Here is a 12,668-nt window from a genome sequence, read left to right on the forward strand (position 1 = left end):
TGCTCTCTGTGTGTGGCAAGTGTGTATATGGAGGAGAGAATACCACCCATTTGTAGAGGAAGTGAAAACTGACTCTTGTATTGTGTATTGTGACTCCTGTATTGTGAAAACTGACTCTTTATCTCATGGTCCAGTGCCAGGAGATAAAGGCTGCTGGAAGGGAGATGGTTGGAAGATGTCAAGTTACTTTAGAAGACTCCTAGCTGGAGAGTTAAAATAATCTTACAGAGGAAGAGGTCCATCCCAAAGTACTCTGAATTCTTATAGTCACTCATTATTGCTTGGGGTCACTGAAAGAGGATCCTGTCAATTTTTATAGCTGGAAGGAAAACTGGAAATTGCTTATTTTTGAACCACTTAATTGTGAATAGGCATTCTCTGGTGAACTTACATCTCTACATAAAATACTATCATCTGTTCAAGCATGTGGGGAAAAATGTTTTCTCAGAGCTGATTTTTTTTGGTGGGAGCAGCTGTTTTGTGCTTAATCTAATGAAGGAGATGGTTTTTTTTTTTTTTTTTTTGAGTTTTTTAAAAAGCAAACTATTCACTGAACATTTAGCAGTTAAATAACTAAAAGGCAGCTGGGAGCCTGGAACAAGTTAGCAAGCTGGAGAAGTCCTTTAATTGGGAAGAATTTTTATTTCACACCAGCCAGCGGCACCACAAACTGGCATAACTTCTTTTTCTCATTGTTTCTGTTACTTTTAAAGAAGTAAGAAATTAAGCCTGGAAAGCTAACCAAACAAACATCCCTGGTGTGAGATCATATTCCTAGACACCCAATCAGAGATTGAGATAGTCCAGTACAATTAGGAAACAACAGTGGGAGTTCTTCCTGTGGGGCAGATTTTCAGATGTAAAGTGTATTCTTCACATACACATATAATTTATAATGTATGTGTGTCTGCATATGAGTGTATATACAGAAATAGCATCAGTCATTTCTTTTTAGGATTTTTTAAAGGATATTTTTCCTATTACTAAATTTCATGCTTGAGATGTTTCATCTCATTTTTTAAAAATTGCTTTTCAAAAGAAAAGTAGTGTCCACCTCTTTAGATTTTTTTTTCCTTCTTTGTCACTAATACTCTGAGAAAAGTCATTGTTCATATTAGGCTAAACTTTCATAGTTGGCCCTAAGTATTAATACTGTTGCACATTTCTTTGTATGTGCAGAGAGGGCATAAGGCTCATTCCAATTGACCAACAGGTGTTTTAAAAATATCATTATAATGGGAATTTGCTGTGTGACTCAGGGAACTCCAGCTGGGGCTCTGTCACAACCTAGAGGGGTGGGAAGGGGTGGGAGGTGGGAAGGAGGTTCAAGAGGGATGGGACCAATGCACCTATTGCTGACTCATGTTGATGTATGGCAGAACCAACACAATATTGTAAAGCAATTATCTTTCCATTAAAAATAATTTAAAAAATGCCATAACACCAGTTCAGCCTATAGTCCCAATTTTGATAAATATAACTTCATGCTATAAAACTTTTTCTAAATTGGTAAACCCAAATACTGACTTTTAGCCACAAAATTCAAGAAACCTAAGAAATAAATCATATAGAAGGTACTCCTTCACTATCTGACCTTTATCATTTGCTTTGGCAAGTGTATTTCAATTGCAAACAGGATCAATGATAATCCTTAATAAAAATGAATGCTTCTAGAGACAGGAGAAAATATCATGCCCTAGTAAGTCTAGTAAATATACTTTTCAATCCCATGAAAATAGAAAAAAATTCTATTTAAAGGGTTGATTAAAAAAATTGAAAGATAACTTTTATGAGCAGTCTAGATCTTCCAACGTTAGTTTCCCAAGCCTTAGTAATGACATGGTAACATGTATTTACAAAGATATACCAATCTCTGTCTTGTACTTTGGATGTTGATATAAATGCCCAGCATTCCTTTACCAGAAGTAGGCAGGAAGCCCTAGGAACTATGTCTATTTGTTCTTCACCAAAACCCAAAACAATTTAGGAGAAAGAGGCGAGAGGGATCGGTGCAGCATCTCAGAAAATACTCTCTACCGTCAATAGGGCCAACCTCTTAGGGAAGAGGGAAGACCAGTGGAAGGAAGGAATGTAGCCTGTACCTTGGAGCATGAGGTCAGAGTGATGATGACTGGATCAAGGAGGCCATTCTTATGGGGTCAGACAAAATTGTGTGTTTTATTACTGATCATTTCTGCTTCCTTTATTAACACATAGGATTACTCTAAAAGCTGTTGAAATGAAAAAAAAAAAAGCTTGAGATTTTTCAGTTTCTCAAGTAACAATGGTTTTTTGTTTTGCAAATGCTTTTAATCACATTTTTCTTAATAGTTATTGTAAGGAAACAAATGCTGAGAGAAGAGGTTAATTCTCTTGGTTGGTAGGATTTCTGTTCTCTCTGTATGCTAGAATCACTGTTAATATGCTCCAGCTGTTAATATTCGAACTGAGAGTTTACCCCATTTTGTTTAATGAGCAGAGCAAGTAGTTTCTAGGTTATTAATAGTTAACTGTGTCCTTCCATTGTATACTATTTTATCTTGTGCTAAGCAGTGCTGAGCACATACCAGATGCTCAATAAATACTGACTTAACTACCTCATGAATATTTTAAGACAGTGTTTAGAGCTATTTAAAGGCTGTAAAATCAATTTTGTATAACCTCAATTAGTATATTTTGATAAACGAAATAGTAAAGACAAAAAAAGTACAATGCATAGCCACAATATTATTTTGTGGAAACTGATTCTGTTAACTTATACATGTGAATACTGGGGCATGCTCTGTTAGTGGGTGATGAAATAATTTCAGTGGATCATGACTGTCATAAAAATACAATGAGATAGGGTAAGATAGGATGAGATAGAATGGCAGAGCGCATCACATGGAGTGTTTTTCAGGAAATTTTTGTTGTACATTAAAAACTTCTCTTTGGCGAAACGGAATCCAAGTTAATTTGTTAGAAATTAGATGTAAAAAAAAAAGTTTGAAAAACACTGCTTTAGGAGGCCTCTCAGTTGCTCAGCTCTGTGGGGGATGATCTATGGAGCTGTGTTTCAGGAGGCATACTTATCAGACTCTAGTGTGGCAGGTATCCCTGTGGAGTTATGCAGTCCAGGAGCCCTGCTCTAGGGCATCTGTGATAAATACTACTCTCTCCTATACCCGTACCCATGGGTCTTGGAGAGAGATTCTGAATTTAGCTCCTACCCCTGGAGTATCTTGGCAACACCTGCAGACTTGTCTAGTTCCATTCTAAATCTATAAAATGGTGAGTTGTTACTTTGACTTTGCCAGAAGTATAATTCTTAGAAAATAACTTTTACTCTACTCTTTCCTTCGTTAGCATTAATGTTGTTTGATAGAAGTTCCGAGAAGGTAGAAGTTTATGATTTATTTAGTACTACATGCACATGGAAATGAAATCTGTTTTGATGACACTGTAGGAATTATGTTTCAGCATTATTTTTAATGAGTTGGATCTTGGTAGAGTTAACTTTACTGCCTAGAATTTGGGTACTTTCAGAGGCTACTACAATGTTTTTAGACCTCTTGATTTTAGTAAATAAAGCTTAGGCATCTCCTTGAGATCTTAAGGATTTATAGTGGTTTTATAAGTGAGCTTAGTGTATTGCAATAGAATAAAATTCTCCCAATTTGCACACTGGGACAATTTATTTCTTGAAAGGTACAAAATAGATCATTGAATTAGCAAACATATCGCACCACTATGAGTTCTGTTATCACTTTTGATTACATAGACTCGATGTCTAAATTCAAACATATTTTAATTCCTTTTTTTGTACACGAGGAAACATTAAACCTGGATTATGTAAACAAAGCAAGTGGTGTAACCCTGATATTAGGAAACCTTCTTAAACAGCAAGACATTGTCTATTGTAAAAATATCTTACAGCAGAGAAGAAATGGCTCATTTTGCAAAAATTTATCTAAAAGAATAGACATAGATTTTTATCACATAATCAAGAATATAATATAGTTTTGGTATTTGGTTAAAAAGAGCAAAGGGCAACTTTCAACCTAGAAGTCTGTGCATCAATCAAATGAGGAATCTAGGCATTTAAAAACTTGGGTGGAAATACTTTCAATAGCAACTATTGTTAATTCAGTCACAGCCTTAAAGCAATCTTTGCCTTTTTTCACTCTATATAAGTCTACATTAGACAAGAGGCTTACTTCCCTTCAAACGTCCCATATCCTGAGAGAGCTAACATGTACAATAATCCATCCTGGAGTATTTTTATCCCATAACCTTTTTGCAACTATAACCTCAAATGAAGGGAATGACAGTTTCCCTTTCTCTACTGGGATGTTCTAAGAATAAATAAATACAGAGAACAAAAAGCCAAGCTTATATATGAAGTATCCTTTTGTGATCTCTTAAGTTTCTTATACCTACCAGTTCAGAGGCTGCACTGAGTTTCAATCAAATGTATTTTGTGCTGAAAAAACACTTTCTTTTCCAGAGTTAAAAAAAAAACATATAAATATTCATGAGCATATATTTATTCACAGGTTTATTTATATTCTTGTTAGTCGATGTATATCTTTAAGAGTTAAGGCAAAGAAATGATTGAATCATTTACTCTTTTGGTACAAACCCATACTCTGCCCCTTCACAGGACTTTATTTTCATGTGTTTAGAAGAGCTGATTAAATGTTTATTACCAAAAAATGAGAATATAAAAGGCATTTTAAAGTGAAAAAGTTGTATTTAATGACTTTATCATTTGGAGGAAGGCAAGCTTCAGTTATTAAGTTGGTTAGCAGAATAGTCCAAATCTTTTTGCTTCTTTGAAAACTTGTGAAAACCCACAGGGCCATGAAAGGCTGGGTCCTCTGCAAAGGCCCCAGTTACTGGCATGTGTGTTTTTGTTCTGTGGTAAACAGGTGGGCAGCGGTCAGAGGCCTGAGGAGGCACGGTCCTGATGAAATCTGCCCATCAGGGCACTTGGTTTTGAATTTTTCCCTAAACCAAACAACAGGACACATGCTGGAACCACTTAAATGTTGAAATTCAACTAACTTCATAAGCTGAAAATTGCTTTAAATGTATATACGACTGATGGATTTCATAACATACCTGCATTCAGCAGTTTGAATTGGACTGATACTGAGGAACTGATTGGGTTTGGTTGCCAGATCCACCAGAACTTTGTTTTACAATCTGAGGAATGTTACCAAGTATCCTACTGGTTGTTTTCTAAATCTGTTACATGGAAATATTAAACTTCACTTGTAATTTCATAGCCAAAACGTTAATAGAAACCTGTAAACTTTGCAATGCAAACTGTTCAGAGAGCTTTAGTGGAAAGGCAATTTCAAAACACCAAACAGAGTTAATAAAACCTATCTTCTAAGTTTTAGTGTTTTCTAAGCATTTCATATCTTTTATCTGATTTTTTTAACCATCTTTGCCTTCAATTCTCATATATGAGTTATAATACATTTTAAATATGGACTGGTATTCACATATAGGCCTAGAATATGAATATTTGGGTTGTTTATAATAAAAACCTCTCTATAAAAGAAGTTCTTGAAAATAACCTATCAAGTTTTCAGAGTGATTTCTGGTCTTCAATGAAATCTTACTGTAACATTTTTGAGCTGCTGCTTAGGAGAGTGGAAAAAAGGCACTGGGGTGAGCAGGAGGTATTTGAGCTCTGTTCAGGCTCCACGACCACAAGGAATGCTTGGGCCATGTCACCCGCAGGTGTCTCTCACCCGCACTGTGCTATCAGAACTGGTGTGGCAGGGCTGGCATGGGCAAAGCTGTCTCCTACAAAGGCCTACTGACACTTCACCCACTAGGAAACCAGTTCTTAACTGAGTGAGGCAATACAAAATCATTTACATCAAGGTTACCAAATGTAGTTCACAAATGAGGGGCAGTTCTTTTGATATTGTGGACATTTTATCTGCATTGATACAAATATCCTAGTTATTGTATACTAGGATATCAGAGTACAGAGAGAGAGGGCAAAATAAGTGACTTTGGTCTAAAAGTGCATCAAAAGTTTACAAACATGGTTTCTAACATGCGTTAATGTGCTTCAATTCACTGTCTTTTGGATATTTTTAAAGATTCAAAAGGGAAAACAGTATTTCTGACAACTAGATGCTTCCAATGAAGAACTTGTGCAGCTGGGAAGAAAATGGATTTTAGGATCAGATGAACCTGAATTCAAATCCTTATTCAATTATGTATGACTTTGGATACTCCAGTTCTCTGAGGCTCAATTTACCCATCTGTAAAATGATAAGAACACCTTATACTTTGGAAGACTGTACAAATTAGAAATAATACAGGTAAGTCACCTAGTACATCAGAGGTACTCATGGATAACTAAAAGCAACATTTTAAGGATAAAGTGTGTTTTCTTCTAATGTCTTCCTAGTATGCTAGGAATACTTAGCAAAGCTTGAAGGGAGAGTTATGTCTGTCATCAGCTGTTTCATGTAAATGCCCACCTCTGGTGTTTATTTGATGGATGCTAAGCAATTATCATGACAGTACATTCAGCTGACACAGATCACTGTGTATATAAAAAAATGATATTAGAGACCTCTTTAATAAATCAGCTCATCAAAAGAGCTACATTAGTAAATCTACCCATTTTTATTACCAGCTGCACATCAGATCTATGTACATTAATTAGTATTAAATTTTATTAAGTTTAATACTTTAAAAAATTCTAACTGACCTAGATTTTTATCAAGCATATGTTTTCTGTTATCTTACACATGATTGGTCACATCCACATCATTATTAGACATTTATTCTCATCCCTTTTAGCTATTTATATGCTAACACTTTCCTTATATTAATAAAATTTCAACATATGTGTTTCAACAATCCCAGCACTGGCAATCCAGATCTGATGTTTTACAGAGGCATGGAACAAGAAAATACATGTCTAAGACTATATAAAATAAGTCTAAACTTGACAATCAGAAGAAACAAGAACATAAATAAACGTCGGTCTTTTCCATTATAGATAAATTAAAATACATCATTAATAAAATACGTACACTTTGCAATATGAACTTAGACCTGAAACAAAGTTGAGGTAAGGGGTATCAAAATTTAAAAATATAATACAATGAGACAAACAATGTCTCATCCAAATGATTGAAGCTATGCTTAATAAATATAGTGTATTTTTAAATAGTTACTGACTTTATGTAACTTAAATCTGCTAAATGCATAAGATTAAATTTTCATTTATTTGAGATTATCTAAAAAGAAATATGAGTCACTGAGAAGCTGGAAGCCCCTTTGGAATAAGTATCCTGTTAAACACATAATAGCTTCATGAGATTTCTTAGACTATCAAGAAGGCACTAATCATTTCAATTATCTTTTTCACCTTATATTCTTTTAAACACAAGAGGTCAATGAACAGTTCTTCATTAAATACTGACATCAAACATAACACATAACAGAAGTTGTGGAGAATGGCAGGTATAAGTAGTGACACCAGGAAGGAAAACACTTGATTTTACTATCAACAACAAAGACATGTAGGTCATAATGCCTTTCTAGCATGGTGATATAACAGTCTATATATAACCACACAATAGCTTACTATTAAAAGCCTCAGCAGTTTTCTCACTTCCAGTAGCAATCTGGTTTTAAAAGCCCACTGTTTTCATATCTGAGTAATACCGTCTCTATATTCATTTTTTATTTTCACCTTGTCATTTCCCACCAATCTCTCAAATCATTATTGTTGGATTCTGGGTATTTCTAATATTCTTATGGTCACATTTTCAGATGTCTCCATGAATTTATCTCTGTAGTGCTTCTTTAAATTTTTTTTATAGCAATTTCTGAGGACTCTACTGAACAAAATACAGTTCTTTCTAATGTGTCTACTTTCAAATAAATCTGTCTCCATTAATAGCAGATAATGAGATACTAATGGTTTAGTTCTACAAGAAAACTGCAAAATAATTTCAAGATCAAAAATTCTGGAAATCAGGTTTTCAAGCCTTTTTTATTAGAAAACTTAAATTATTACCTTTTTAAAAAAGGAAGTAGCCAATATCCATTTTTGAATTTTTTTCAAACAAATAGTAATGAGGGATAGCAAACTAGGATAAGAAAACACATTAGAAGACAGCTTTCTACTTCATACAACTTCTAGTTAACTCTTCCTATTCATTCACCTATTTCTGGTCAGCAGCAAGAACAAAAAAATATCCATTTATTTTTGCCTCTTTTTTGGATTTTCCAAGGTGAGCTTCATTTACCTGAATACAAACACAAGCTAGGGGAAACGGCTTTTATATTGGCATTGACCAAGTACATGTCTCAATAACCAGGAAATCCTGCCTTCTACGGCTTCTTTCGTAGTTTAGAGTCCAATGGTTATTGAACCAACTGAAAGTCAAATGAAATTCAAAACGACAGATTGACAACGAATAACGGAAACACATGGAATCCTCTTGGTTGTTATTTTTTTTTCTAAGAGACAAATCCCTAGCATTCTGTAAATAAAATTATAAATACTAAAGAAATGATGAGAATTTCACATCAGGGAAAGGATCATTTCTTATCATAATAAATATTTTGGTACAAATTTTAAAAAAACGTATAAAAGTTTAGTACCTTTGGGTACTTTTTTCTAATAAAACCATACCTGCTTCAGAACTTGTTTGATTATAGCTGCTAACAATGCTGTTTGGTATCACTGGAGTGGAGGACGTTGAAATTCTTGACTGAGGTGGATTGGGATGTAATGAATTTCCTAAAGCCATGCCCGACTGACTGAGCATCCCACAGTTCCCGCTAGCCTGAATCTGATTTATTAAACCTGTAAGATGGTGGTTTGGGACTGGACTGTTACTGTGAACAAAGTTAGTGTTTGCATTGTGGCAGTGCACGGCTTCCCCTCTTAAAGGTATGCTCTGTGTCAGTGAATTTTGAAGAACACTGGAGTTCATACTGGGATCTGTGAAATGCAGCTGGTTAGCAGAGCAAGGCAAAGCAGTATTTGAGCCCCCACAACCCGGGGTACTATTGCTACTCAAGTGAGAGCTTTGACAACTCATAGACTGTAGTAACTGAGACATTGAACTGATGGGAAACGACCCCTGACCCTGCTTCCTTAGCAAGTCGGGTCCGGGTTTAGGAACTGCAGAACTATCCATTTGAGACTGTCTGAGCAAACTCAACACTGTGGTAGGCGGCTGTTTTCTTTTCCGCAATGAGTCTTTTTGCTGAGACATCAGCTTATCTCTTAGTGCTGCTCGACCACTTTGCCCTTCACCTGACGGGAGAAGCATGTTGGCAGTAGGAGGGAACATGGTGTTTAAAGTGCTATGTCCTTCAGTGTTGCCACTGCCAGCAACAGCTCCAGAATTGCTACTGCTGCTACTGTTGTTACCAGCAAGTTTGTTTTGATTTGCTAGCTGTGCTTTGGCTGCTGCTGAGAGTAAACTACTTGCTGGAAAGGAGGCAGCATTGTGCTGGTTCAAGATCTGATTTAAAGGCATTCCCAGCAAACCAGGCTGACTCTTTACAGAACTTCCGGCAGATGCAGTAGGAAAAGCTGCACTGCTTGGGGGATTTAGTACATTACTCATTCCAGCAATTAATGGGTTAGGGATATCCTTGTACTGATGATGTCCATCGGACTTGGTAGAAGGGCTTGATGGCATTGATGGCCTTGGGGACCCTATTGTTGACCTTGGTGACCTGGGTGGAACCTTAATACCACTGCAATTGGCCTGGGGTCCTAGAGGTGGCATCATGAAATTTCCGTGATCTGATGATGTGGAAGATGAGCGTGATCTTTGGGGCGATGCCTCAATCCTTCCAATTCCAGTCCCCATCATGTGCACTGGGGATGTCACTGGAGAAGGGGACAGGGAGGTTGAAGCTGAATGCTGAACTCTTTGTACATGACTCCCATGATTCATATGACCAGGTTTTACGGTTGGCAAAGGGAGATTACTTGGCAAAGGAACAACAGCAGGAGGCATGCTTACATTCATCACAGGTACCTGAGAGTGGACATTTGAATGGAAACTAGTTGGATTAATGATAACAGGGTTCTGATTCACCGGTTTACTAGGAATAGGGTCAAGAATGCCAAGTGGATCTTTCTCAGATGTTAATGGCTTTTTCTGAAGAGCACAAGAAGGTGGAGGAGGGGGAGGTGGGCCTTGGGGTGGTTTGTGGTGAAACATTGCTCGTGGTATTTCCATATTAGTTGAAAAATTACACATTGGTTTTTTCATTACTGGACTCTTTGTAGTCAAGGTTGGGGAAAGAGGTATATTAGTCCTTCCAGCCATTGCACAGGATGACTGTACAGGAGAACCATGTAGCATTACTGAAGGTGGAGAAAGAGGAGTCCTATTCAGGTGAATAGGACTAGAATTGGGAGCTCCGTGAAAACCAGGATTACTTCTTGTGAAGACATCAGGGCTTCCAAGTGGGTCAGTCCTTGGCGAGATCGAGCCGTCTCCATATATCTGGGAACCTGACGATGCGGGGCTGGGCAGGCCTCCATGGCTGCCACGGAATGGAGACTTCTGTCCATGCTCATTGCTGCCCAATCTCTGCCGGGGGTAGACAGGGTGGAGTTCCTGTTGCTGGCTTCCAGGCAGTTCTTGTACATATAGTCTTCCCATGGTGTTTGATGATCCAATCATTAACTTGAAAGGATTCTTACATTCAGGCATTACAGAATTTGTAATTCCTTCATGTGACTTATTTCTTACAGATCTTGGAGTTGCTGCCCGTGAAGGTACTACTGGAGTTGCATCTGATGTGAAAGAGAGAAAAAAAAAAGTCTGTTAGTAGTCTCAATCCTTTTGTGTGAAAGTGGAGGAAGGGAAGAAAGGAGAAAATGAGGAAGGAAGGGCATCTGGAAAAAGAAATTTGCAAATAGAAACTGTGACTCTGCAATAAAAAAAAAAAGGTTTGTATTCTACAATAAATTCTGTCTGAAAAAAATGCACATTATTCTTCCTTAGTTGACCAAAGGTTCTCAATAACTGCACATTATGCTTGTTTACCTCCTATCTGTTGAGAAAGGATGGGGCTCTGAATCTGTATATACAGACATTAGTCATTCTAATAATGTTTATCATATGTGAAATCAAGATTGACAGCCCAGATGGAAATGATAATGTTATTATCATTTGGATTTGAATTTTTTCAAGAATACAGTTACAAGAGAAAATTGTAATCTGTCTGGCATACTATTTTCTTGGATGACTTAAATGAACTGCCATTTTCACCAGAAAATTTTTTACCTTAAAAATGTTTCTATAAACCTCCACAAGACAGCTACAAAAATTCTTTCTTCTCCCAACATTTTCACTGTGACAGTAAAAGAGTCTTAATTTTTGTGAATTAAGTAAACAGGATTCTGAATCTTTTATAAAGGGAGCGATAACAACAGTAAATACAGTGAAGTTAAACAATCATGCTAACTTCACATCAAGTTGGTAATATTGTAACACTTTAATTACTTTACCCTTAATCAGTCATTGTTGTAAAAACAGCCTTTATCAACCAACTTTGGTAAAAGATTGCAATTCTTTTATGAGCGTAGAATTCTTATGCAAAATTTAGTCAGAGTGCAACCATCTTCAGTACTGGGTTCCAACTGAGTATTCTCTTTTTAGAGTGCATTGCTCCCTTGCTGGTTTTTTGGAATCCCTTCAGTTCTTTTGGAGATCAGACAGAATACAGGCAACAAAAGCAAGCTGGTTCATCATACAGAATTTTCATTCAATCATGTCAGAATTCTAGTTTTAAGTTTTTTTAGTCCCTAAAGATGTTTAACTATTTTATAAAGTTGTGACTTCTAAAACAGGGGTGGCAAATAAAATTAGCTTCATATGCCAATTCTCATCAACTGGTGGTGGCTGCTTACAGAACTGTGCTGAAAAGGATGCTGAGCTCTAGCTGGGCTGCATGAGAAAATGCCAATGATTCTATTAGGGGCACAGGACATGGGAGTGGTACTGTTCACATTATATACTGGCCATCCCAATTCTGAGACCTATAGCATATCAGCAAGTATACTTGGATTCATTTGCAATCAGAGGTATATTTACTTGAACGGATAATTACACATTTAAGATAAATATACTTCTACTTGCTGGGTACTATACAGGTTGAATCATAATGTAACAATTTCTGAGACAGTGGTTTTCAACCTGGATAAATATAAGTCTTGATAGGTTACAATTAAGAAGTAAAAGAATGCAGTGAACATATATATTTTTCTTGGGAGGTGTGGGCTTTTTGTTTCTGGCATGGTAGAGATTCTTTGATAGAATGATTTCTGGACAATACATGAAAATTAAAAGAAACAATCATATAAGAGAATTGCAGTAGATAATTTCAATTGAAATCTTTTTTTTGTTAAAGAAAGTTTTAAAGTTGGTAATCAAGGAAATAACACATGAAAATGTCTGGGGCACTAAGCATGGCATTCAGTGAGAACAGAGCTGTCTCTATTAATATCACTAACATCATTACAGGATTGACTGTGTCCTCTTCAGTAATAAAACCACCAAATTGTGTCTTTTCTTGTTTATTTATATAGCCATCCATAGTTCAATGATAAGAAATATAGACATTGGCATTTTTATATTCAACAGAATTTAGAAAGGAGCTGA

The 12,668-nt window shown here is 36.3% G+C and overlaps 1 protein-coding gene across 1 annotated transcript in view; it reads right to left on the reverse strand.

Moving 5' to 3' along the window:
• The window catches only part of MBD5 (methyl-CpG binding domain protein 5), a 146,645-nt gene that overhangs the window by 36,125 nt on the left and 97,852 nt on the right, over positions 1-12,668 (reverse strand). The window contains exon 6 of the mRNA XM_052635706.1: positions 8,666-10,798. Coding sequence (XP_052491666.1) covers positions 8,666-10,798 — 2,133 coding nt within the window. The remainder of the gene's footprint in view (positions 1-8,665; positions 10,799-12,668) is intronic.

The sequence above is a fragment of the Budorcas taxicolor genome, chromosome 2, assembly GCF_023091745.1.
Source record: "Budorcas taxicolor isolate Tak-1 chromosome 2, Takin1.1, whole genome shotgun sequence".
NCBI classification, from domain to species: Eukaryota; Metazoa; Chordata; class Mammalia; order Artiodactyla; family Bovidae; genus Budorcas; species Budorcas taxicolor.